This window comes from Hypanus sabinus, chromosome 18 (assembly GCF_030144855.1).
Source record: "Hypanus sabinus isolate sHypSab1 chromosome 18, sHypSab1.hap1, whole genome shotgun sequence".
In the NCBI taxonomy this organism is placed as follows: domain Eukaryota; kingdom Metazoa; phylum Chordata; class Chondrichthyes; order Myliobatiformes; family Dasyatidae; genus Hypanus; species Hypanus sabinus.
The window spans coordinates 73,633,297-73,659,941 of NC_082723.1; the positions used below are offsets into that span (position 1 = coordinate 73,633,297).

At 43.1% G+C, this 26,645-nt stretch overlaps 1 protein-coding gene across 2 annotated transcripts in view; it reads left to right on the forward strand.

Moving 5' to 3' along the window:
- Positions 1-26,645, forward strand: part of txnrd2.2 (thioredoxin reductase 2, tandem duplicate 2) — a 201,901-nt gene that overhangs the window by 26,332 nt on the left and 148,924 nt on the right. Inside the window, exons 3-4 of one of the 2 annotated variants that reach the window (XM_059994667.1) lie at positions 4,052-4,108; positions 22,587-22,731. In XM_059994667.1, the coding sequence (XP_059850650.1) occupies positions 4,052-4,108; positions 22,587-22,731 (202 nt within the window). The remainder of the gene's footprint in view (positions 1-4,051; positions 4,109-22,586; positions 22,732-26,645) is intronic. The other variant, XM_059994669.1, reaches the window with a different exon arrangement.

The following is a 26,645-nucleotide window of genomic DNA, read 5'->3' on the forward strand; positions in this document are numbered from 1 at the left end:
ACGGTAGTGTAGTGGTTAGCACAACACTTTACAGTACCAGTGACCCGGGTTCAATTCCCATCGCACGGTAGTGTAGTGATTAGCACAATGCTTTACATTACCAGTGACCCGGGTTCAATTCCCATCACACGGTAGTGTAGTGGTTAGCACAATACTTTACAGTACCAGTGACCCGGGTTCAATTCCCATCACACGGTAGTGTAGTGGTTAGCACAACACTTTACAGTACCAGTGACCCGGGTTCAATTCCCATCGCACGGTAGTGTAGTGGTTAGCACAACGCTTTACAGTACCAGTGACCCGGGTTCAATTCCCATCACACGGTAGTGTAGTGGTTAGCACAACGCTTTACAGTACCAGTGACCTGGGTTCAATTCCCATCACACGGTAGTGTAGTGGATAGCACAACGATTTACAGTACCAGTGACCTGGGTTCAATTCCCATCGCACGGTAGTGTAGTGGTTAGCACAACGCTTTACAGTACCAGTGACCTGGGTTCAATTCCCACCACATAGTAGTGTAGTGGTTAGCACAACACTTTACAGTACCAGTGACCCGGGTTCAATTCCCATCACACGGTAGTGTAGTGGTTAGCACAACACTTTACAGTACCAGTGACCCAGGTTCAATTCCCATCACACGGTAGTGTAGTGGTTAGCACAACACTTTACAGTACCAGTGACCCGGGTTCAATTCCCATCACACGGTAGTGTAGTGGTTAGCACAACACTTTACAGTACCAGTGACCCGGGTTCAATTCCCATCGCACGGTAGTGTAGTGGTTAGCACAATGCTTTACATTACCAGTGACCCGGGTTCAATTCCCATCACACGGTAGTGTAGTGGTTAGCACAACACTTTACAGTACCAGTGACCTGGGTTCAATTCCCATCACACGGTAGTGTAGTGGTTAGCACAACGATTTACAGTACCAGTGATTCGGGTTCAATTCCCATCGCACGGTAGTGTAGTGGTTAGCACAACGTTTTCCAGTACCAGTGACCCGGGTTCAATTCCCATCACACGGTAGTGTAGTGGTTAGCACAACGATTTACAGTACCAGTGACCTGGGTTCAATTCCCATCGCACGGTAGTGTAGTGGTTAGCACAATGCTTTACATTACCAGTGACCCGGGTTCAATTCCCATCACACGGTAGTGTAGTGGTTAGCACAACACTTTACAGTACCAGTGACCTGGGTTCAATTCCCATCACACGGTAGTGTAGTGGTTAGCACAATGATTTACAGTACCAGTGACCTGGGTTCAATTCCCATCGCACGGTAGTGTAGTGGTTAGCACAACGATTTACAGTACCAGTGACCCGGGTTCAATTCCCATCGCACGATAGTGTAGTGGTTAGCACAACACTTTACAGTACCAGTGACCCGGGTTCAATTCCTGCCGCTGACTGTAAGGAGTTTGTACATTCTCTCAGTACAATATGTGGGTTTCCTCCAGCAGTCCAAAGATGTACCAGTTGGTAGGTGAATTGGTCATTGTAAATTGTCCGTGTTAATTAGGGGGTTGCTGGGCAGTGTGGTGTGTTGGGCTGGAAGGGCCTATTATGTGCTGTATCTCAGTAAACTAATAAGTAAGTTGCATCTGCTCTAATTACAACTCAACTGAGTTGCATTAAACATTCTTTGATTAGCGTATATGATAAAAAAGCAGTGCTAGGAGTAACTGGCTTGTTCTTTCAAAGATGTGTTCTGCTTACTGTGTCTTCCAAAGACCAGTATGTTCACATAAAGCTGAAGACATTTTGTCGTGTTGGACGATGCTTGAAGGCCTGATTTGATTTTGTGGTTGTACTGACCACTGAAAGAGCAAACCACTCATGCCTGCTACCAACTCTTTTCTCATGCACTTTGTCTGGAGAATCATTATGAAGGAAAACTCAATACCACAGGCAGTAGCCATGATTCGTATGGATGCATTCAAAGGAAATTTCATGTTAAACTTAGCTGGTGTCTAAAATAACACCCTGGTGAAAGGTGAAATATTTAGGGGGAACCTGAGAGGGGATTTCTTCACTCGGAGGGAGGTGAGAGTGTGGAACAAGCTGCCAGTATAAGTGGTAATTGTGGGTTCAATTTCAACATTTAAGGTAAATTTGTGTAGGTCCATGGATGGGAGAGGTATGGAGGGCTAAGGACCAGGTGCAGGTCAAATTGACAAGGCAGAACAATAGGTCGCCACAGACTAGATGGGCTGAAGGGCCTGCTTTCATAGTGCTCTATGATGATGATGACTGAAAATGCTGGAAGCAGGTCAGGAGGCATCCATGGAAAGAATTAGAATCAGTAATATCACCGGCATAGCTTGTGCAGTTTGTTAACTTGTGGCAACAGTAGAATCCAATTCTCGATAATAGAGAGCAAAGAAAACCTGAATGACTGTAAATGTATATTATATAAAATAGTTAACTAAGTAGTGCAAAAAATAGGAAATAAAAGAATAGTGAGGTAGTAGTCATGGGGTCAATGCCCATTCAGAAATCGGATAGCAGAGGGGAAAAAACTGTTCCTGAATTGTTGAGTGTGTGCTTTCAGGTTTCTGTACCTCCTCCCTGATGGTAACAATAAGAAGAGGGCATGTCCTGGGTGGTGGGTTACTTAATGATGGATGCTTGCCTTTCTGAGGCATACTCCTTGAGGATGTCCTGGATTCTATGGAAACTAGTACCTATGGTGGAGCTATATAATGTTACAACCCTCTACAGCTTACTTCAATGCTGCGCAGTAGCACCCCTTCCACCACAACACACCAGACAGTGATGCAGCCAGTTAGAATGTTCGCCACGGTACAACAGTCGTATTGTGCGAGCGTTTTCGGTGACATACAAAATTTCCTCAAATCAGTTCTTTGAAAAAATTGATATTTCAAGTCGAGACCTTTTTCTCAGGTCCTGATGAAGGGTCTCAGTTCAAAACATCAGCTCATTCTCTTTCATAGATGCTGCCTGACCTGCTGAGTTCCTCCAGCATTTTGTTTGTGTGTTGCTCCTGATTTCCAACACCTGCAGAACCTCTTGTGTCTCAGGCATCTGAATTATTTGTTTCCCCAACCACCAGTCACAGTGCTAGGTTAAAAGGAGGTGATGGGGAAGGCAGTTTCTTTTTAATACTATTTTTTCTTGCAAGCTGATCACTGACAATCTGGTGCCTGTCATCAGCCTGCACACACAGTACGTCCTGTCCTTGGTCTATTATCTCAGCAGCACTAAGAACCTGTATTCTTAACGTGGCCACTAGATGGAGAATGTCAGTCACAAGCCATGAGAAGCTGTAAGGCTGAATAAATACTTTAATCATCTCTTGCATCCTGTCCTAGTGGGAAGAAATATTTATTTGGCTTCTTTGCATTTGATACTCCCACCACCCAGAACATGCCCTCTTTTCATTGCAACCACCATAGTGAAGGAACACTCAGCGATTCAGGAGCAGCTTCTCCCCTGCCATCGGATTTCCGAATGTACACTACCTCAGTACTTTTCCTCTCTTTTTGCACTACTTATTTAATTTTTTTAAAAAATGTACCGAGTTGTTGTTGTTATGTATTCCAGTGTACTCCTGCCGCAATACAACCAATTTCACGATGTAAGGCACTGCTTGTAAGAAGTTTGTATGTTCTCCCCATGACCGTGTGGGTTTCCTCTGTGTGTTCTGGTTTCCTCCCACAGAGTAAAGATGTACCAGTCAGTAAGTTAATTGGGCTTTTTAAATTTGTCCTATGATTAGGCTCGCTGTAATTTGGGGGATTGCTAAGTGGTATGGCTTGAAACGCCAGAAGGACCTATTTTGCGCTGGTTTTCAATAAATTAATAAATAACTAAATATTGAACCTGATTCTGAATTAATTTTATTGAAAATTCTCCAAGTTGTTACTCAAACTGGAACAGGTGATCTCTGTTGCTAGCCAAGGGGAACAGCTTTACAATGTATTTCCCTCTGTTGGTCTCTGATGTCAGTGTGGAGGCTGGTTGAATGTACTGGTGTTTTTAAATAAACCAATAATCTAACAGTTGTTTGTGATCTTTTCCTCACAGCAGCCCAGTATGGCAAGAAAGTTGCGGTATTAGATTACGTGGATCCTTCGCCTAAAGGTAAGGAAATTTTTCCTGCAGCCAGCTGAACTTAATGCTTGAATTACATCGGGGCGGCACAGTAGCGCAGTGTTAGCACAATACTTCATAGTACCAGTGAACTGGGTTCAAATCCGCCACTGACCGTAAGGAGTTTGTTGGTTCTCCCTGTGACTCGGTGGGTTTCCTCTGGGTGCTCCGGTTTCTTCCCACAGTCCATGACCTACTGGTTGGAAGGATAATTGGTCATTGTAAATTGTCCTGCAGGTTAGGCTAGGATTAAATTGGGGGGGGGGGAGGGGAATGGCATGTTGTATCTCAATAAATAAGTTAAAAAAAATAGATTTGATTGGAATAATTCAAGTACATACACTGTACCACAAGAATAAATGCCTTCTAAAGCCTTCCCCGTTTCCTAACAGGTACAGGAAGAAGTACTGTACCATTATTTTGCACTTTGGATGACGGGGTGGAGATTCATCTCAACCAAAGGAGGTGTAAGGAGCTCCTTCCCTTCACTAGCCTGCAAATCACCCTTGGGCACATGCTTAGCTCCCCTCTCCCCCAACAATCACGGTCACGTGAAGCTGTGGGTGGAGGTGGTGGATGATCGTGTGAGCAGCTGGAGCATATCACACGTCCTGGTTATGTGACCACTGATGCCACACAGACAATCTTTGACGAGTATTGATAATGGCTGGGGTCACCCATCTTGTAAAGACACTGCCCAGAAGAAGGCAATGGCAAACTGCTTCTTTAGAAAAGTGTACCAAGAACAATCACGCTCATGGGAAGACCATGATGATCACTCTCATGTACGTAATGTAGATAATACTTCAGTCAACCATGGTTCGTAGCTGAATTATGAAATATGCCTTGTATATTTTGGCAGGACTTGCCTCTGGGGTGGCTGTATTATTTGTATCCTACCCACCTCTTTTCTTTCTTTCGTTCCTTTTCTTCCCTTTTTCTGTCTCTTCTGTCATCCTCCAGAGACAGGTCATAACTGGGATCAGCTCCACGGATCCCGGTCTACAGTTGTTAGTGGCCTTTTCCGCTTCACCATTCCTCAGCTGTCCGTATAAGGGTTAAAATGAGTTAAGATTCTGTAGATTCACATCAGTTAACGCTAAGAGATTGAAATAAAAGTCAGTATCAGGTTTAATATGACTGACATATGTTGTGAAATTTGTTAAATTTGTGGCAGCGGTACAATGGAATACATGATACTATAGAAAAGAATGAATAATAAGAACGTAAAAAGAGAACATCTGCAGATGCTGGAAATCCAAGCAATACACACAAAATGCCGGAGGCACCCAGAAGGCCAGGCATCGATGGAAAAGTGTACAGTTGATATTTTGTCAGGACTGGAGAAAAGAAGTCAGAGGAAGAAGGTGGGGGAGGAGAGGAAGAAGTGCAAGGTGGCAGGTGATTGGTGAAACCAGGAGAGGGGGAGGGGTGAGGTAAAGAGCTGGGAAGTTGATTGGTGAAAGAGAGAAAGGGCTGGAGATGGGGATAATCTGATAGGAGAGGACGGCAGGCCATGGAAGAGAGGGAAGGGGGAGGAGCACCAGAGGGAGGTGATGGGCTGATAAGGTGAGAGAGGGAAATGGGAATGGGGAATGTGGGGACGGAGGGGGGCATTACCAGAAGTTCAAGAAATAGAGGTTCATGCCATCAGGTTGGAGGCTACCCAGACAGAACATAAGGTGTTGCTCCTTCAACCTGATTGTGGCCTCATCGCGGCAGTAGAGGCGGCCATGGACTGATATGTTGGAATAGGAATTGGGAAATAAAATCGGTGGTCACTGGGAGACGGACCATAAGTGCTTGACGAAGCAGTCTCCCAATCTACTTGGGGTCTCACCAATATACAGCAGGCCATGCACCAGTTCTCATAGAGGAGTACATAATTCAATTTCAATAAGTATATATATTAAATAGTTAAAAATAGTGCAGAAGCAGAAAAAAAAGTGAGGTATTATCATGGGTTCTATGTTTATTCAGAAATCAGATGACAGAGGGGAAGAAACTGTTTCCTGAATCGTTGAATGTGTGCCTTCAGGCTCCTGTACCTCCTCTTGATGGTAGCAATGAGAAGGTGGCATGTTCTGGGTGGTGGGGGTCTTTTATGATGGATGCCGCCTTTTTGAGACGTTGCTCCTTGAAGATTTCTTGGATACCAGGAAGGCTAGTATCCATGATGGAGTTGAGTAATTTTACAACTTTCTGTAGCTTTTTACAATCCTGTGCAGTAGCCTCCCCATACCAGACAGTGATGCAATGATGCAAAACAAGATTGTGTGAATTGCAGACAAACCTCTGTATCAAGCTGAAGCCTTCCTGATTCTCTGGAAAAAAACATGCGTGATATGATACACTTTGGAAGATCAAACCTGAAGGCAGGGTACAAGGTTAATGGCAGGATTCTTAACAATGTGGAGGTACAGCTGGATTTTGAGGTCTGAAACCATAAATCCCTCATAGTTGCTGTGCAAGTTGACAGGGTGGTTAAAAAGGTGTACGGTGTGTGGCTTTCATTAATTGGGGGGGGGGGATTCAGTTCAAAAGCTGCAAGGTAATGTTGCAGCTTATAATGCTTTGCCTAGACCTCCCATGGAGTATTGTGTTTGGTTCTGGAGAGGGTGCAGAGAAGATTTACCAGATTTGATGAGGAAAGGTTGAGTGAGTAAAGGAGGATGAGAGGTATATGAGGCATAGAGTGGACAGCATTTTTCCCAGGGCAGTAATGGCTGAAATGAGAGGGCATCATTTTAAGGTGATTGGAGGAAAATCTAGTGGGGAGTCAGTGTTTTCTTTTACATAGAGTGGTAGCAGCATGGAACCCATTGTCAGGGGTGGTGGTGGAGGAGACGGAACTTTGGGCACATGGATGAAAGGAAAATGGAAGGTTATATGGGAGGGATAGGTCAGCACAATGTCATGGACTGTACTGTTCTATGTTCTAATATTGCTCTTGGATGAACTATATTGAATCAAAGGAGGCTGTGTCTTTGACCTTGCAACAGGCCTCAGCTTTGTTCTTGATGTCCACTCCAACTCCCTTTTGGTTCAATGGTTCAATCTTTCAGTTTAATATCAGAGAATGTGTACAGTGTGCAACCTGAAATTCCTACTCTTCGCAGACATCCATGAAACAGAAGAAAAACCCCAAAGGATGAATGATAGAAAAATATATGAACCCCATCCCCCCCCCCACCACCCACATTGCAAACCCTCAAATAGATCATGAGCTGGAGTCCATAAGGCCGTTCATCTCAACCGTTCGTCATCCCACAGGATTTCTCTCTCACTTACGAGGACAAGAGGGAGACCAGCAGCTTGCTGTTTCGATGTTGCAGTCTGCAGCTTTTATTTTGTTCCCCGACTGGAGAAACAGCAGACTCTCTCTCACCATAGAGAGAGAGAGAGCATGATCACTCACGTAGTGCAGAGGCCTCTGACAGCCGCACCTGCTGTCTTGATGTTCCTGCGCCGCTTCAGTCGGTGCAATGGTGAGAAATTGGGTAGTGTTCAGGGCTGCAGTTCAAGGCACACATATCGCAGGCCGCTCCTGGAGGTTTGCATTTCTTGCCTGGTGCTGAGCTTGTAGAGGATGGACTTCAAACTTATGTAGTATATACAATATTAGACTTGGGGATTTAATAAATTTTGAGAGTTTCTTATTCCTTGATCTGCCTTTACTTGAGTTGAGAGATTACACCAACCACAACCTCTGATCCCCCCCCCTCTGCCCCATCTGACACTTGTACAGCTGGCAATAGTTCAGTCCCCATGTGACTTCAAGTTGGTTCACAGGTACCTCTGAATAATTTCACTACTCAGTATCTGGCCATGTACAAAATATTCCGCTGTTCTGTTTTGTGCATAGAAACTGCACTGTGGCGGACAGGAAGCCAAAATAGCCCAGTGCATCACCAGTACCAGCTTACCCGGCATCGAAGTTCAAAGTACATTTATTATCAAAATCCACATGCGTTATACAACCTTGAGATTTGTTTCCTTACAGGTAGCTACAAAACAAACCCCAAGGAACCCATAAAAAAGGAGACTGTCTAACACCCAAAATGCAGAGAGAAAAAAATCGTGCAAACAATAAAAGTAAGCAAATAGCAAGGACATATATACAGAAAGGTGTCCGAAAAGGGCCAATAACATCATGAAGGATTCCACCTACTGTGCTCATGGACTGTTTGCCCCACTCCCATTAGGGAGGAGGCTACGTAGCATCCATGCCGGGACCATCAGACTACTTTCCCCAAACAGTAAGGCTGAACACTTCCACCCACTAACTCCACCCCTTCACACCTCCAACCACCACTACTTTATCATTTCCTGTCAAAGTCACCTTATATACAGACACTCCTGGATCTAGTATCACTCTGTGGATATACAATCTGTCTATGTATATAACCTATCTTATGTATTTATATTAATTGTGTTTTTTATTATTGTGTTCTTTATCTTATTTTTTGTGGTGCATCAGAGTAAGAGTAGCAGTAATTTTTTTTGTTTGTTTATTTTTTTTATTTATTAGGATACAGCACGGAATAGGCATTTCTGGCCCTTAGAGGCCCAGCAAACCACCTACTTAACCCTAGGTTAACCATGGGGTAATTTACCAATTAACCTGCTAACTGTACGTCTTTGGACTGTGAGAGGAAACCCCTTACAGACAGCAGCGGGAATTGAACGTGGGTGAACTGTACTGTAAAGAGCTGTACTAACCAACTATACTATCATGTTGTCCTTTACACTTGTGTGACATTAAACAATCTTGGATCAAAGTAGATGATCTTACTTTTTTTCCCATGTTTCATTCCATGATAAGATGCCATGGAATAACTTGAGTGCATTCATCATCATCTTTATGTGCCATGTTGTGTAATGAGGGGGATCATAGTCTTCTGATTATTCCTAGCAGATATTTTCCTACAGATGTGGTTTGCCTTATTTCTGATCAGGGGGCTAAGCAGGTGCTACGCCTTGCCCAAGGATGACCTGCAGGCTAGCAGAGGGAAGGAGCGTCTTACACCATCTTTGGTAGAGATGTATCTCCACCCTGCATTATTAGTGCATATTTCAATAATTCATCTGCCGTATTATTGCCCACTTACTCACCATGTCTGTATTTCTTTGAAGTTTCTTTGCAGCCTTCTCTATACTTGTAATCCCAATAAATAGCAGTAAATGTGGAAATATATGCCATTGGTTTTCCTTAATAAAGATGGCAAAGATTTGGGGCCTGAAAACCATTTCCTGGAGCACCTCTTTAGTCACAACCTGAGAGGATCTATTTATTCCCTCTCCTTGTTTCTTAGTCCACTTCAGTCTATCATTCCCATCCCTTGTGCTGTAACATGGTTAGCCAACCTCTTGTCTTGAAAGGCCTTTCAAGAATCTATATAAACCACGTACTTTGGTTCCCTTACCTACTGGTCAGAGAACTGCACAAGATTAATCCAATGTTTTTTTTCTTTCATAAATCTACGCTGATTCTACTCTATTCTATGATGGCACCTGAAACTTGGCAACACTTGCGGGCTGTCCCCAGCACAATCCTTGGACTACGTTGATCATTGACGCAACAGCCCTGGTCAAGGGGTATATGACCAGTTGGTGCAAATCCTGTTTATGCGACCACTGACGCCAGACAGACAATCTCTGAAGAGTATTGATAATGGCTGGGGTCACCTGTGTTGTAAAGACGCTGCCCAGAAGGTAGCAATGGCAAACCACTTCTGTAGAAAAATCTGCCAAGAACAATCATGGTCATGGAAATCAGCCAAGTCAGTACGACACAGCACATAACAAATGTTGAATTATTACATAATTCATTATAAGTTCCTGCACTTTCTACACTAACACCATGTTCGCTCTTCCTCCTTTCATGAATAGTGAGATTACAGTTGTTGCTTTGCAATCAATCCTCAGAAACAGTTCCAAAATTTATAAAATTTAGTGAGATATCAATTGGAATATCCATTAATTTTCTAGACGCCTTTTTCAAACATGTAGGATGCAAATCACTGTGTTCTTTGTACTAGCTGTCATAAGATTTCCTGCTTCTTTGGTATTATCATAGAGAGCTAGAACATAGAATAAGACCCTTTGGCCCATTGAGTCCATGCTATCAACTTTACACTATCCCATGTTAATTCCCAAATTATAGAGTCATAGAGCACTACAGCACAGAAACAAGCCCTTTGGCCCATCTAGTTGCTGCAAAACTGTTACTCTGCCAAATCCCATCAACCCTAACCTGGACCGTAGCCCCTCCATGTACTTATTCAAACTTCCTGTAACGTAGGGATTCCCAACTTGGGAAATCTGGGGAATCTGGGAACTTGGGGAATTCCCAACTGGTAGGAGAACACCGATGCCTTTTAGTGAAAAAGTTTATAAAACTTAATGGATTCAGCCCAGTACATCATGGGTAAAACCCTCCCAATCACTGAGCACATCAACATGAAACATTGCTGTAGAAAAGCAGCATCCATCATAAAAGATCCTCACTACCCAGACCATGCTCTTTCCCTGCTGCTGCCATCAGGTAGAAGGTACAAGATCCTCAGGACTCACACCATCAGGTTCAAGAACAGTTACTACCCCTTAGTCATCAGGCTCTTGAACAAAAGGGGATAAAACTACACTCATTCTGTTTCCAGTGTTCCCACAACTGATGGTCTCACTTTAAGGACTCTTTATCTTGTTATTTCATGCTCGTTATTTAATGCTATTTGCTAATATTTGCATTTGCACAGATTGTTGTTCATTGACCTAATTTACAGTTACTATTCTATAGATTTGCTATGTACTGTATGTCTGCAGGATAAAGAATCTCAGGGTGTATGTGGTAACATGTATTTACTCTGATAATAAATTTTACTTTGAACTTTTTGGATTCATTGTCCATTCAGAAATCGGATGGTACAAGGGAAGAAGCTGTTCCTGAATTGTTGAGTGTGTGCCTTCAGGCTTTTGTACCTCTTCCCTGATGGTAGCAATGAGAACAAGGCATGACCTGGGTGATGGGGGTCCTTAATGATGGATGCTGCCTTTTTGAGGTATCTCTGTTTGAGCAGTAGGGGTCCGTGGCATGAAGTAAGTTGGGAACCCATCTTAAAAGTTGAAACTGCGTCTACCACTTTCTCTGGCAGCTCATTCCACACTCTCATCACCCTCTATCTATAGAAGAGGGACTATTTACAGCAGCCAATTAACCTACCAAACTGGACATCGTAGGTTGTTGGAGGTAACCAGAGCAGTTGTGGTCACAGGAAAACATAGAAGCTCCACGTAGACAATACTGCAGGTCAGGATTAAACCCGAGTTGCTGGTTCAGTGAGGCAGCAGCTCTTCCCTCTGGTGCAGTGCCATCAACTAAACTACCAAACTGTCAGGAGTGGGTACTATTTGATGACTGATACTTATTTTCTTCATTTCTTCATTTTTTTGCCAGCATTTTTTTAAAATGAAGACAGGCACAAAACAGTCTTTTAATAGTCATGGAGTACTACAGCACAGTATCAGGCATTTCAGCCCATCATTTGATCATCTTCAGTCCATGTCAGCCTGATCATCTGCTTGTACCAGGGTTCTCAATCCCTTGCCTAATGGTTTTGGTCCATGGCATAAAAAAGGTTGGGAATCCTTGGGCCTAGTCCTGTCAACCTGCACCCAGACCATAGCCCTCGGTACCCCTTGAATCCACCTACCCATCCAAATTTCTCTTAAATGTTACTGTGCTGTCTTTACGACAGTTATTTAGTTTATAATATTTTCGCTTAGTAATTCATTCAATAGTATTTTCTAGTTAGAATTAGAAGTGTTTAAAGTGTATTCATTGCATGTAAAATATATCGGCATGCGATGACGTCACATCCGGTTTCGCCGCGTCTTGTGGGAAAACACCGGTTTGAAATTAGCGCGAGGGTGGGGGCTTTCCACGAGGCTCACCTGAGCACAAGCAGTTTTGCAGGCATGAGAAATCACAGTGAGAGCAACGCTGTAAGTTAATAGATAATCGATATATTGAACTAAGATATTAATGCTGATCCTGTTAGAGGTAACGACGGTAGATAATGTTTATGCTTTCGTTAGTTAAAGAGTCGCGGATAGTTTGCATGGAAGTGTATTTAAAGTAGTCAATGGAGCAGGTAAACTCTCCCTGTATACTGCACCTTAGTGTAATGTAGTTATAGTCACCTTTGCAAGTATTTACACTTGAAATGTGATATTAAGGAAGGAACAAATACTGTATCAATCTTGTATTGTTTTATCAACAGTTTTCACCATATGTTAATGTGAAGAGTGAACAGTAAATGGTTAATCTTACTGCGATCTGGTTCTTATTAACTGTGGTTTATCCGGACGTTAAATTCGGCGTTTCGTTACACCCGAAGGAGAACGTTACAGTTACAATTGATCTCACATTTACCACTTCCACTGGCAGCTCATTTTAAACTTGCAAACCCTCTGAGTGAAGAGGTTCTCCCTCAGATCTCCCTGAAATATTTTCCCTTTCAACCTAAACTGATGACCTCTCATTCTAGGAGAAAAAGCCTGCAAGCATTCACCTTATTTATACCCCTCATAATTTCCTATACCTCTGTAAGGTCTTCAGTAATTTTCCTGCACTCCAGGTAATAAAATCCAAACCTATTCCTATAACCCAGGTCCTCAAGTACTGGCAACAATATTGTAAATTTTCTTTGCACTCTTTCAAGCGTGTTGATACCTTTCCTGTAGGTAGGCATGGCAGGGTGGAGATACGCCTCCACCAAAGGAGGTGCAAGGCACTCTATTCTTCCGCCAGCCTGCAGGTCACCTATGGACAAGGGATTGCATCTGCTTAGCCCCACCTCCCAGATCAGGGTCACGTGAAGCCATGGGAGCAGATGGGGGATGGTCGTATGAGCAGCTAGTGCACATCACAAGTCCTGGTTATGTGACCACTGACACCAGGCAGACAGTCTCTGAAGATGGGTCACCCATCTTGTGTAGTCGCTGCCAGAAGAAGGAGTGGCTAGCCACTTCTGTGGAAAAATTTGCCAAGAACAGTCATGGTGATGGAAAGGCTATGATTGCCCACGTCATACGACATGGCACATAATGATGATCCTGTAGGGAAGTGACCAGAACTGTAAACAAGACTCCAAATTTGGCCTCACCAATATCTAATACAACTTTGCTGCAAATTCCTTACTTCCTTCCTATTGCAAATTCTGTCATCTCTAATTGTAAGACTGTAAAGCAGCTGGCCCCTTTAACATTTATATGGATTTTGCTGAAGGTTTGCATTCTATGACAACAGGCAAACTTTCTCTCTATGGCTGAAGTTTCAGTTCCTGACCTGACCTAAGTCATCCTGCCCTGTCTGGTGACCTTCCATTCGTAAGAAATGGAATTCCAGTTGCTTCCTTCCATTTGTCCAACAAAAGTTAGAACTTACTACACAATTCCTACCTTTTAAGAACTGAAAGACCTTGCTAATGGAGTGACTAGAATTTCTTCAGCTATCCTCCTTCCCCTCCCCCATCATCTTTTTATTCTGTTATCTTCCCCTTTTCCAGTCCTGAAGAAGGGTTTATTCCTTTCCATAGATGTTGCCTGACCTGCTGAGATTCTCTGGCATTTTGTGTGTTGCTTTGGATTTCTGGAAACTGCAGAATCTCTTGCGTTTATGTTGTACCTTGCGGGTTCACCTCTTTTGTCTGCAGTCTTATCAGAATCAGGTTTATTATCAGCGGCATGTGATGTGAGATTTGTTAACTTAGCAGCAGCAGTTCAATGCAATAGATAATCTAGCAGAGAGAAAAAAATTAATAATAAAATAAAACAATAATAAATTAACAAGTAAGCCAATTACGTATATTGAATAGATTAAAAAAAAACATGCAAAAACAGAAATACTGTATATTTAAAAAAAAGTGAGGTAGTGTCCAAAGCTTCAATGTCCATTTAGGAATCGGATGGCAGAGGGGAAGAAGCTGTTCCGGAATCGCTGACTGTGTGCCTTCAGGCTTCTGTACCTCCTACATGATGGTAACAGTGAGAAAAGGGCATGCCCTGGGCGCTGGAGTTCCTTAATAATGGACACTGCCTTTCTGAGACACCACTCCTTAAAGATGTCCTGGGTACTTTGTAGGCTAGTGCCCAAGATGGAGCTGACTAGATTTACAACCTCCTGCAGCTTCTCTCGGTCCCGTGCAGTAGCCCCTACATACCAGACAGTGATGCAGCCTGTCAGAATGCTCTCCACTGTAGAACGATAGACTTTTTTGAATGTATTTGTTGAATGCTAAATCTCTTCAATCTCCTAATAAAGTATTGCTGCTGTCTTGCCTTCTTTATAACTACATCGATATATTGGGACCAGGTTAGATCCTCAGATCTTGACATCCAGGAACTTGAAACTGCTCACTCTCTCCACTTCTGATCTGTCTATGAGGATTGGTATGTGTTCCTTAATCTTACCCTTCCTGAAGTCCACATTCAGCTCTTTCATCTTATTGACATTGAGTGCTAGGTTGTTGCTACGGCACCATTCCACAAGTTGGCATATCTCACTCCTGTACGCCCTCTCGTCGCCACCTGAGATTCTACCAACAATGGCTGTATCATCAGCAAATTTATAGATGGTATTTGAGCTATCCCTAGCCACACAGTCATGGGTAAATAGAGAGTAGAGCAGTGGGCTAAGCACACATCTCTGAGGTGCTCCAGTGTTGATTGTCAGTAAGGAGGATATGTTACCACCAATTTGCACAGATTGTGGTCTTCCGGTTAGGAAGTTGAGGATCCAATTACAGAGGAAGATACAGAGGCCCAGGTTCTGCCACTTCCCAATCAGGATTGTGGGAATGATGGTATTAATTGCTGAACAATAGTCGATGATGTAAATTGTCTCTGCAATTTGCAGCCTTTTCTAACACATAGTCATTCATACTGTGTCACATCCCCCGAGTGAAACCAGTTCTATTCTTCTGCTCTGTTCTGCTGTCCCAATGGTTGTAGAGAACGAGACTGCTTGCTGAGGCTTTCCCACAGTTTTCATTCCTCCGTTTGATTTTCTTGGTGTATGTTTTAAAAAATCATTTGTAGTTACAAATATAAACGTGGTTAAAGTGCATTCAGAATCAGAATCAGGTTTAATATCCCACGCATATGTTGTGAAATTGGTTGACTTTGTGGTATAAGTACAATCCAGTACTTAATAGTGAATTATTAAATTAAAAACAGAAACAAAGAAAAGTGGTGAGATAATACTCATGGGTTCAATGTCCATACAGAATCGGATGGCAGAGGAGAAGAAGCTGTTCCTGAATCACTGAGTGTGTGTCTTCAGGCTTCTGTACCTTCTCCCTGATGGTAACAATTTGAAGAGGGCAGGTCCTGGGTGGTGGGGGTCTTTACTGATGAACACTACCTTTTTGAGGCACCGCTCCTTGAAGATGTCTGGATACTACAGAGGCTAGTGCTCATGCTGGAGCTGACTTACCTCATTCTCTGCAGCTTATTTTAAGCCTGTGCAGTAAGTAGCCCCCCCCCCCCCCCCACCATACAGCCAGCCAGAAAGCTCTCCGTGGTACAGTCGGCCCTCCTTATCCGCGAATTATGCATGCGCAAATTCAACCAACTGTGAATTGCAAAAACCCTGAAGTGCTTTTCCAGCACTTGTTGTTTGAGCATGTATAGACTTTATTTTCTTGTCATTATTCCTAAACAATGCAGGATAACAACTATTTACATAGCATTTACATTGTATTGGGTATTATAAGTAATCTAGAGATGATTTAAAGTATACAGGAGGATGTGCGTGGGTTATCGTGGATTGGGATGAAAGAAAATCGGAAGTTCTCTTACTAAGTAAGTCGGAACAGGTACACCTGGTATTATTTAGCGTCAGTTAGTCAAACGTTTGTCTAGTATATAGTATATATTTTACCTTTCTATGCATATAAAACATTTAAGAGCGTATGTTTTAGCGGCTCGGGAATGGAAGTTCTCGGTACTCGGGACAGACCGCTCCTGAGTGTGCTCTCCATCGTGCCGGGTTGATGTGGAGTATCAAAAACTCAAAACCCCAAAACCTAATAATTAAACCACTGCGTTGCTTAGTAATAATTGTAGCTTTCATCGGGGCAGAGCCCTTCTCACTTTATCCTTTAAAATTGTTCCAATTGTTGACTGACGTAGCCTAACACTTTTCCAATGACCGATGGCGTTTCATCGCTTTCCGATTGCTTTATTATTTCCACTTTATTTTCAATCGTTATCATAATTATTTTCGTGAACAGAAACACTGCGGATTCAGATCTCTGCCGCTGGGTCCTAATGTCCACCGTACAGAGACAGGTTAAATAAGGTCTGGGGTTCCGCTGGGTCCCAAGGTCCAGCACATTGATACAGGTTGAATAAGGGACTTGAGCATCTGCGAATTTTGGTATCCGCGGGGTTCCTGGAACCAATCCCTCACGGATAAGGAGGGCTGACTGTACATCTATGGAAATTCATGAGTGTTTTAGGTGACATATCAGATCTTCTCAAACTCCTAATGAAGTATAGCTGCTGTCTTGTCTTCTTTATAGCTGTGTTGCTATATTGGGACTCATGTTGTGCCAAGATAAGGCCATGCTCAGGGTGGAGGACCAACACCTTATATTCCATCTGCATAGCCTCCAACCTAATGGCATGAATATAATATAATAGTTACAAGGATGGGGACAGAGGCCAAGAAAAGGCCTTAAAAATAAACAGACAAGAAAATTGCCAAGATCATGCATGGGCGTGAAATGCATGGGCGTGAAATGTCGACTGTTTATTCCTCTCCGTAGATGCTGCCTAACAGGCTGAGATGCTCCAGCCTGTGGATATTACAATGATTCTATTCCTTTGAAAAGACTGATCTAATAATTGCAACTGACGTGTGAAAATAAATGAGCTTCACTTAGCAACTCAAAGATTCAAAGTACATTTATTATCAAAGTATGTAAACAGTATATAGCCTTGAGATTCGTATTCCCCACAGTCAACCATGAAACAATGAAAACTGTGAAACCAGTTCAAGGGGAAACATCAAACCCACAATGTGCAAAAAAACAAACAAATCGTGCAAACAGCTAAAAAAAGCAAAGAACACAGAATATAAAAAACCAAACCACAAAGTTATCTATAAGTCCAGGCATATTTAGTCCAGCTCACTTCAGTCTAATCTATCTCTCTCTCAATGAGTTTCACATCACTTGGTGTGCCATGGTAGCATAGCAGATAGTGCTGTTACAGCTGTGGATGTTGGAATTCGGAGTTCAATCCCAGCATCATCTGTAAGGAGTTTGTACATCCTCCCCATGGAATGCGCGGGTTTTCTTTGGCTTCCTCCCACGGTCCAAAGGCGTACCGGCTAGTATGTTAGTTGATCATTGTAAATTGTCCTGTGATTAGGCTCGGATTGCTGAGTGGTGCAGCTTGAAGGGCTGGAAGGGCCTCCTTTGCCCTGTGCCTCTAAATAACATAAATAATGTAAATTTAACTCGTTCACTTCTGTAAGAGGCTGGTAGAATTAGAACCAGGTTTGTTATCACTGACACACAGTCCTGTGAAAAAGTCATAGGCACATAAATACAGCCGGGCTGCTTAAGACTTCTGGACACTACAAAGTTCAAAGTAATATTTATTAATCAGAGTATGTACATGTCACCACATACAACCCTGAGATTCTTTTTCGATGAGCATATTTAGCAAATCTATAGAATTATAACTGTAGTTAAGGGAGGGAAGTTTAGGGGAGACATTAGGGATAAGTTTTTTACACAGAGATTTGTGGGCGCCTGGAATGACTTGGCAGGGATGGTGATGGATGCTAAAACATTAGGGGGATTTAAGAGCCTCTTGTACAGGCACACGGATGAAAGGAAAATAGAGGGTTACAGGGTAATGTGGGTTTAGTACTTTTTTAAAGGAATATATGGGTTGGCACAACATCGAGGGCTGAAGGGCCTGTACTGTAGTGTTCTAGTGTAACTGTAAACTGTAAACAAACTGTGCAAATGCTGATATAAGTAACAAGCATGAAATAGCAAGCTAACAGTGTCCATAATGAAGTCCTCCATCTCTGTCAGTCCTTGGCCATCTTCTTTGTTGTACCCCAGCTGGGGTTCAGCATCCTCATTTCTGCCACTGTGGTATGGCACCAAATTATCTTTGGTCTCCTATGTTTCCTCCACCCTTCAGGGATTCAACGTAGTGCTGTCTTGATGATGGAGCTGGACTCTCTTCTCATCATGTGCCCAATCCATCTCCTACATTTCCTCGTGATGTTTGTGGCCATGTCCTCTTGGTGACATTGAAGGAGTAGGGCATATTTGGAAACCTTTCTTGGCCAGAAAATACAGAGGATCTTCCAGAGGCTCATGGTGTGGAATGACAACAGCTTGGGCTAAATCAGTGGTTTGCTGGGTGATGTGGCTGAATGTGGTCAGAAGGGCCTGTTCAGCACTCAAAGGGGCCGGGGGGGGGGGGCCTGTTCCGCCCTCAAAGGGGCTGGGGGGCCTGTTTCACCCTCAAAGGGGCCGGGGGGGCCTGTTCAGCACTCAAAGGGGCCGGGGGACCTGTTCAGCACTCAAAGGGGCCGGGGGGGGGCCTGTTCCGCCCTCAAAGGGGCTGGGGGGCCTGTTTCACCCTCAAAGGGGCCGGGGGGGCCTGTTCAGCACTCAGGGGCCGGGGGACCTGTTCAGCACTCAAAGGGGCCGGGGGGGGGGCCTGTTCCGCCCTCAAAGGGGCCGGGGGGCCTGTTCCACTCCCAAAGGGGCCGGGGGGGGGCCTGTTCAGCACTCAAAGGGGTTGGGGGGACCTGTTCAGCACGCAAAGGGGTCGGGGGGGCCTGTTCCACCCTCAAAGGGGCCGGGGGGACCTGTTCAGCACTCAAAGGGGCCGGGGGGAGCCTGTTCAGCACTCAAAGGGGCTGGGAAGTGCTGTATCTCTAAATAAAAATAAAAACACACTTCAATAAGCAGTATTAAAAATTCATGGCAATCACTATCAGGCAAAGAGTTACATACTGTATACATTCTCTGATATTAAATCAAAGAAGCAATATAACACAGTTCTTATATGAGCATAACTATCCCCTTTTGTTCAGGAGCCTGATGGTTGAGGTAGTAAATGTTCTTGAACCTGGTGGTGCAAGCCTGGAGCTCCTGTACCTTTGACCTAATGGCCGCAGAGAGAAGAGAACACGGCCTTGGAGGTCGTATCTCTGATGATGAATGCTGCTTTTCTATGGCAATGTTTATGTAGATGTGCTCAATGGTTGGGAGGGTTTTACCTGTGATGTACTGGGCCGAATCCACTACCTTCCGTAAGATTTTCTTCTGAAAGGCATTGGTGTTCGCATACCAGGCCATAATACAGCCAGTCGGCACTCTTTCCACCTCACGTCTGTAGAAATTTGCCAAAGTTTTTGATGACATGCTGAATCTCTGCAGAATCCTGAGTAGAAGCGAGTGGAGGAAGTAGATGTGCTGTTGTACTTTCTTTACAATAATATTTATATGATGGGTCCAGGACTGCTTCTTTGAGATAGTGACATGCAGGAATTTAAAGTTACTGACCCTCTCCAACTCTGATCTTCCAATGATTACTGGATCATGAACCTTTGGTTTCCACTCCTGAAGTTTAACATCAGTTCCTTGGTCTTTTTGACATTGAGTGAGAGGTTGTTGCTTTGACACCACTCAGCCAAGTATTCAGACTCCCTCCTGTATGCTGATTCATCAGCCTTTTGATACAACCCAAAACAGTGGTGCCATCAGCAAACTTGTATATGGTGTTGGAGCTGTATTTAGCCCCATGGTCATAGATGTAACGCAAGTAGAGCAGGGGGTTAAGCACATATCCCTGCAGTGTTCCTGTGCTAATGGAAATTGTGGGAGAAATGTTTTTGCCGATCCAAACTGACTGGGGTCTACAAGTGAGGAAATCCAGGATCCAGTTGCACAAGAAAGTGTTGAGGCCCAGGTCTTGGATTTTATTGAGCAACACACACAAAACACTGGAGGAATTCAGCAGGCCAGGCAGCATCTATGGAAAAGAGTATAGTCGATGTTTTGGACTGAAACCCTTTGGCAGGACTGATTAGGTTACTGATTAGTTTTGAGGGGATGATAGTGTTAAATGTCGAGCTGTAATTGATAAAGAGCATCCTGATGTATGCTTCTTTGCTCTCCAGATGTTCCAGGTTCTGTGAATAGCCAAAGAGATAGCTTCTGCTGTAGACCTGTTACTTCAGTAGATGAGTTGGAGTAGATCCAAGCCACCATTCATACAGGAACTGATATTCGTCAACATCATCTTCTCAAAACACTTTATTACTCTGGATGCAAGTGCCACTGTGCAATAGTCATTTAGACAGGATACCTCACTCTTCTTGAACACCAGTACGATTGAAGCCTGATTGAAGCACACACTGCCAGAGCGAGATGTTAAAGATATCCGTGAATAACCAGCCAGTTGGTTGGCCAGGTTTTCAGTATTTGGCCAGATGCTTTCCTTGGATTCACTTTATTGAAGGCAGCCTGTATGTTAACTTCAAGTACTGAGACCAAAGGATCAACGGGATTATTCGATCGGTTTCAATGAGATCCCCCCGCATTCTTCTAATTTCCAGTGATTACAGGCTCAAAGCTGCCAAATGCTCCTCATATCTTAATTCCTTCATTCCCAGAATCATCCTCGTGAACCTCCTCTGCACTCTCTCCAACAACAACACATCCTTTCTGAGATATGGGGCCCACAACTGTTGACAGTCTTGTAACGAAACTTCCCAGAAGGCAGCAATGGCAAACTACTTCTGTAGAAAATTTATCAAGAACAATCATGGTTATGGAAAGACCATGATTGTCTATGTCATACCACACAGCACACAATGATGATGATGTGGAGTAGGATAAGGAATCCCCCCATCTCAGTCTTATCTCAGTCGACTCTACAAAAGACCTTAAACATTTTATCTATTGATACAGCATGGTAGCAAGCATTTCTGACTCAACAAGCCTGAGCCATCCAATTAAACCCATGTGGCCAATTAACCTAGTAACATGTACGTCTTTCGAATGTAGGAGGACATCCAAATGATCACAGGGGTGACATATAAAATCTTTACAGACAGTGGTGGAATTGAATGTGAATCTCTGGCGCTGTAACAGCGTTACACTAACCTTGTGCTACCATGTTGCTAAAAAATTATCATTTATCTTATCTTGCTCAGGGTCATGTCTTGCTCTGTGTAGTCTGGTTCCCCATATTTACTTAAAAATATACTTCGGGATATTCTGCAAGAATAGATAGAGTAAAAATACAAGTTTTCTTAAACATAAAAACATATGGAATAGGCTGTGGGCCCATCAACTTGCTTTGCCATTCAATAACATTATAGTTGATTATTTCTCTTCCAGGACACCATTAAGAAGGAGAATTGTGTGACAAACTCAGGATCAAATTTAACGTCAAGGGCATATGTTGTGAAATTTGTTGTCTTTGCGGCAGTGGTACAATGTAGTAGCAATACATAATTGTTGTCAGGTGAACAAAGTCACTGGAGAGACACAGCTAGTGAATACAAAGTAGTCTTTTATTTGACAAAATGAGACACAGCAGGCATCATATCGAAACCCTTTTGGAGAAAGAGGCTTGCTTGATTCAACACTACATGACATTTAAATGCTAAAGATCAAAGGACAATTCCATAGTTACAATGTATCTACAATGCTTCCTTTGAATTACATATAACTTTCACACATCCTTCTTCACACCCACACTACAGACACCCAAATGAATTTTAGATCATTATTGTTTTGCTTTCCAATTAACTGTGGTTCACAGCTCTTAGCGACCCATTGTCCAGAGCTGCATTTTAAATTTAATCTACAGTTCATATTCAGATTTGAAGATTGATGGCTGCAGTTAGTCGTTGGAAGTTAATATTTTGCCATATACCTTAAGTCCAGAATAAACTCTAGCAGTAATAATAGAAAAATGTGAATTGCAGTAAATATATATTATATTAAAAAGTTAAATTAAATAAATGGTGCAAAATAGAAATAAAAAGGTAGTTAGGTAGTGTCTGTGGGTTCAATGTCCATTCAGAAATCGGATGGCAGAGGGGAATCGTTGAATGGTAAGTATCAAATATTTCCATTTTAGACTGTTACAGCTGAAATCTACAGCTGCAGCCATGGACTATACAGTAGCTATTTTATATATATATATGTGTGTGTGTTTGTGTGTGTGTGTACTTTCTGTAATATGCAGTTTTTATTATGTATTACATTGTACTGCTGTCACATAACAAATTTTAAGACATGCTGGTTATGTTAAATCTGATTCTGATTCATTTCATCTTGTTCATTTTTAGGGAATTGGGCACCTGTAAGTTGTGTGATCTGTAATATGCCATTGTTTGCTTACCATTTAGGCACTAGATGGGGCCTTGGTGGCACTTGCGTCAACGTGGGCTGTATTCCAAAAAAGTTAATGCACCATGGAGCCCTCCTGGGCAGCGCCATTAAAGATGCCAGGAAATATGGTTGGGATGTACCTCTGCCTGTATGTCATGACTGGTATGTTCATACTTACAAACTGTTGCCTTTATCTGTCCCCTCCCAGTCTCTGTCATCGTCTTCACAGTCCCCTCCTCCACCTGGCTCCATCTTTCAATCAACCCCACCCCACCTGCATTCACTTTTCGCTTGCCAGCACTTGTTTTATCCCTCCCCCTCTCCTCTTTTTGCTGGCTGTCTGAGAGTCCACTAGAGATTCTGCAGATGCTTGAAATCCAGAGTAACACACAGGCATAATCCATTTGAGAGGAATAAAGAGCCGGCCTTCCAACTGAGATCCTTTTGGTCCTGATGAAGGGTCTCGGCTTGAAATGTTGGCTTTTTATTCCTCTCCATTGATGCTGCCTGACCTGCTAGTTCCTCCAGCATTTTGTGTGCGTTATTCAGAATCCAGATGGAGGGTCTTGATCTGAAGGAAGACATACTATGTAGCGGTTAGCATAACGCTTTATAGTACAGGTGGCCTGGGTTCAGTTCCTGCTGCTGCCTGTAAGGAGTTTGGACGTTCTCCCTGTGAGCGCATTGGTTTCCTCCGGGTGCTCTGGCTTCTCCCCACAGTCCAAAGGCATACCGCTTAGTAGGTTAACCTGTCATTATAAGTTGTCCTGTGATTAGCTAAGGTTAAATTGGGGGTTTGCTGGGTGGCACAACTCAAAGGGCCAGAAGAGCCTATGCCACACTGTATCTCAATAAAAACAGGAAAAATATTTCCCTCTTCAGATGCTGTCTGTTTCTTCAGCAGTTTGTTTTTCTGCAGATTCCAGCAGCTGTAGGTTCTGGTGTCTCCATGATTAATTATTTAGTTGTTCGAAGATTGTGTTTATGTTTATGAAAGTCCTGAGAGAGAGTGAGGCATTTAAAGGTTAAAGAAGAAAAGCTGTATTTGTCACATGTACATCAAAACTTTCAGTAAAACGTGTTGTTTCCATCAGATCAAATCAGTGAGGATTGTGCCGGGGGCAGCCTGCAAGTGTAGCGACTTTTGTAGTGTTGACATAGGATGCCTACAGCTCACTAATGCTAACCCTAACCCATATGTCATAGAGTCATAGAAAGGTACAACACAGATACAGGCTCTTCAGCCCATCCAGTCCATACTAAACCATTTAAACTACCTACTCCCATCGACCTGTACCGGGACCACAGTCCTCCATACTCCTCCTGTACATGTACCTATGTAAACTTCTCTTATACATCAAAATCAAGTTTGTGTGCACCACCTGTGCTGGCAGCTCGTTGCACGCTCTCACAACCCTCTGAGTGAAGAAGTTTCCCCTCACGTTCCCCTAAATGTTTCAACTTTCACCCTTAACCGATGATCTCTAATTGTAGTCCCACCCAACTTCAATGCAGAAGGCCTGCTCTTTGGAATGTGGGAGAAAACTAGAGCCTATAGGCAACCATGCGGTTATAGGGAGGACGTACAAACTCCTTACGGAGGGTATGGAAGTCGGATTGGTGACCACTCGTGCTGTGATGCGATTGTGCTAACCGCTGCGTTACTGTGCTGTGCAGCTGCGTGTCCCATGTCATCACAGGGAAGAAAAACTGGCAGATCAGAGTCAGGTTTAGTATCACCAGCATGTGTCGTGAAATTTGTCGTCATGTGACAGCAGTACATTGCAGTACATAATAATAGAAAAAAGGTAAATTTCAGTAAATATATTTATACTAAATAGCTAAATTATATAAGTAGTGCAAATAAAAAGGAAGTGGAAAAGTAGTGAGGTTGTGTTCATGAATTCAATGTCCATTCAGAAATCAGATGGCAGAGGGAAGAAGCTATTCCTGAATTGTTGAGTGTGTGCTTTCAGGGTTTTGTATTTCCTTCCTGATGGTAGCAGTGAGAAGGGGGCATGTCCTGGTGACGGGGTCCTTAATGATGGACACTGCCTTTTTGAGGCATTGACCCTTGAAGGTGTCCCATGATAGAGCTGCCAAGTTTACAAGTCTCTGCAGCTTATTTCGATCATGTGCAGTAGGCCCCCCCACCCCATACCAGATGGTGATGCAGCCAGTTAGAAGGCACTCCATGGTACATCTTAGAAATTTGTGAGTGCTTTTGGTGACATACGAAACCTCCTCAAACTCCTAATGAAATATAACCGCTGTTGTGCCTTCTTTATAGCTGCATTGATATGCTGGATGCTCACTGCCAGATGTTAACTAAAGACACTTAAGGCAAAAACTCTAGAGTTACTTACCCCAGTGTTGTTTAAATGAGAGTAATACCAGTGTGAGTGGTACAGGTGCTGTTTTGCTCTGTATCTTGTATATCTGTAGATGTCTGCTGGAGTCAATTTTTCCATGAATTTTGCCCTCAGGGCCAAGGTTATTGAGGGTTCAATGTGCACTCTTAAGTTTCAAATGTGTGATGTCGCTGAATATTTCTGTGTTCTGATTGAATAAAGTACCAGTTTTTAATTGGATGGCTTGTACTTTTGACAGAATGTTAATGGTTGTCTGCCATTAATCAAGGATGAGCAGATAGTTTCAGTCACTTGACTTGTATGAGTGTTTAGAGTCATGGAGTCATAGAAAAGAGCAGGAAAGAAACAGGCCCTTCAGGCCATCTAGTCCATGCTGAACCATTAAAACTGCCTACTCCTGAAGCAGGACTATAGCCCTCCATAGCCCTGCATGTACCTATCCAAACTTCTCTTAAATGTTGAAATTGAAATTGCATCCACTACTTGCGCTGGCAGCTCTCTGCACATTCTCATGACCTCTGAATGAGGAAGTTTCTCCTAATGTTTCCTTTAAACTTCTCACTTTTACATACTTTGATAATAAATGTACTTTGAATCTTTCTTTCCTTTTGTTGCTGCTGCACAGTAGAGTGTGCACAAGTTTGATCTGCAGCAGTGCACCAAGGAGGTCTTCTTGTGTGAGCTTAGTTTAATCATGGGAAATATTGCAGTTAACCTTAGTTTTCCTCTTTCAGCAGCGTACTGAGATAGGGTTTGGAGATAGGGTTTATTGTGGTGGCTGCTCCCTGGTCCTGAAATAACTAGATACCACGGTAGTATAGCAGTTAGCATGACGCTATTACAGTTCTGGCATTGGAGTTCAGAATTCAGTTCTGGTGTCCTCTGTAAGCACGTTTGTATGTTCCTTCCCGTGTGCACATGGTTTTCCTCCAAGTGCTCCTGTTTCTTCCCATAGTTCAAAGATAAAGATCAAAGTACATTGATTATCCAAGTATGTATTACAGGCAGCCACAAAACAAAGAATCCCAATAGAACCCATTAAAAAAAAAACACCATAAAACACCCAATGGGCAGAAAAAAAAACAAATCGTGCAAACAATAAAAGTAAGCAAATAACATTCAGAGCTGAGGCCACAAAGCCAGTCACAGCCAATTCGGGATCCAGTTAGTTGCAGGCCACAGCCTCAGTTCAGAGCAGAGACAAGTAAATCTCACAGAGCAGCAAGCTTAACATCAGCCTGTCCCTTGCTTCAGGTCCTGAAACCCTGACCTTTTCAAACTGGCCTTGCGCTAAATTGGCCAAACCATTGTACCGTGATTAGGCTCGGGTTAAATCAGTGGGTTGTTGGGCAGTGTAGCTCGAAAGGACAGAAGGGCCCTTTCTGTGCTGTATCTCTGAATAAATAAAAATTAATAAATAGGCTGTATAGTCATTGGCCAAATCAAAGATGGTGATGAATCACCATATAGGAGAGAGGTTGAAAATCTGCCTGAGTAGTGCCATAACAACTACCTCTTGTCGGCAAGAGGTAGTCTCAACCACATTATCAGCAAGACCAAGGAGCTGACTATTGACTTCAGGAGAAGGAAACCAGAGGTCCATGAGCCAGTCCTCATCGAAGGACCTGAGGTGGAGAGGGTTAGCAACTTCAAATTCCTGGATGTTAATCATTTCAGAGGCCCTGACATAAGTGCAATTGTGAA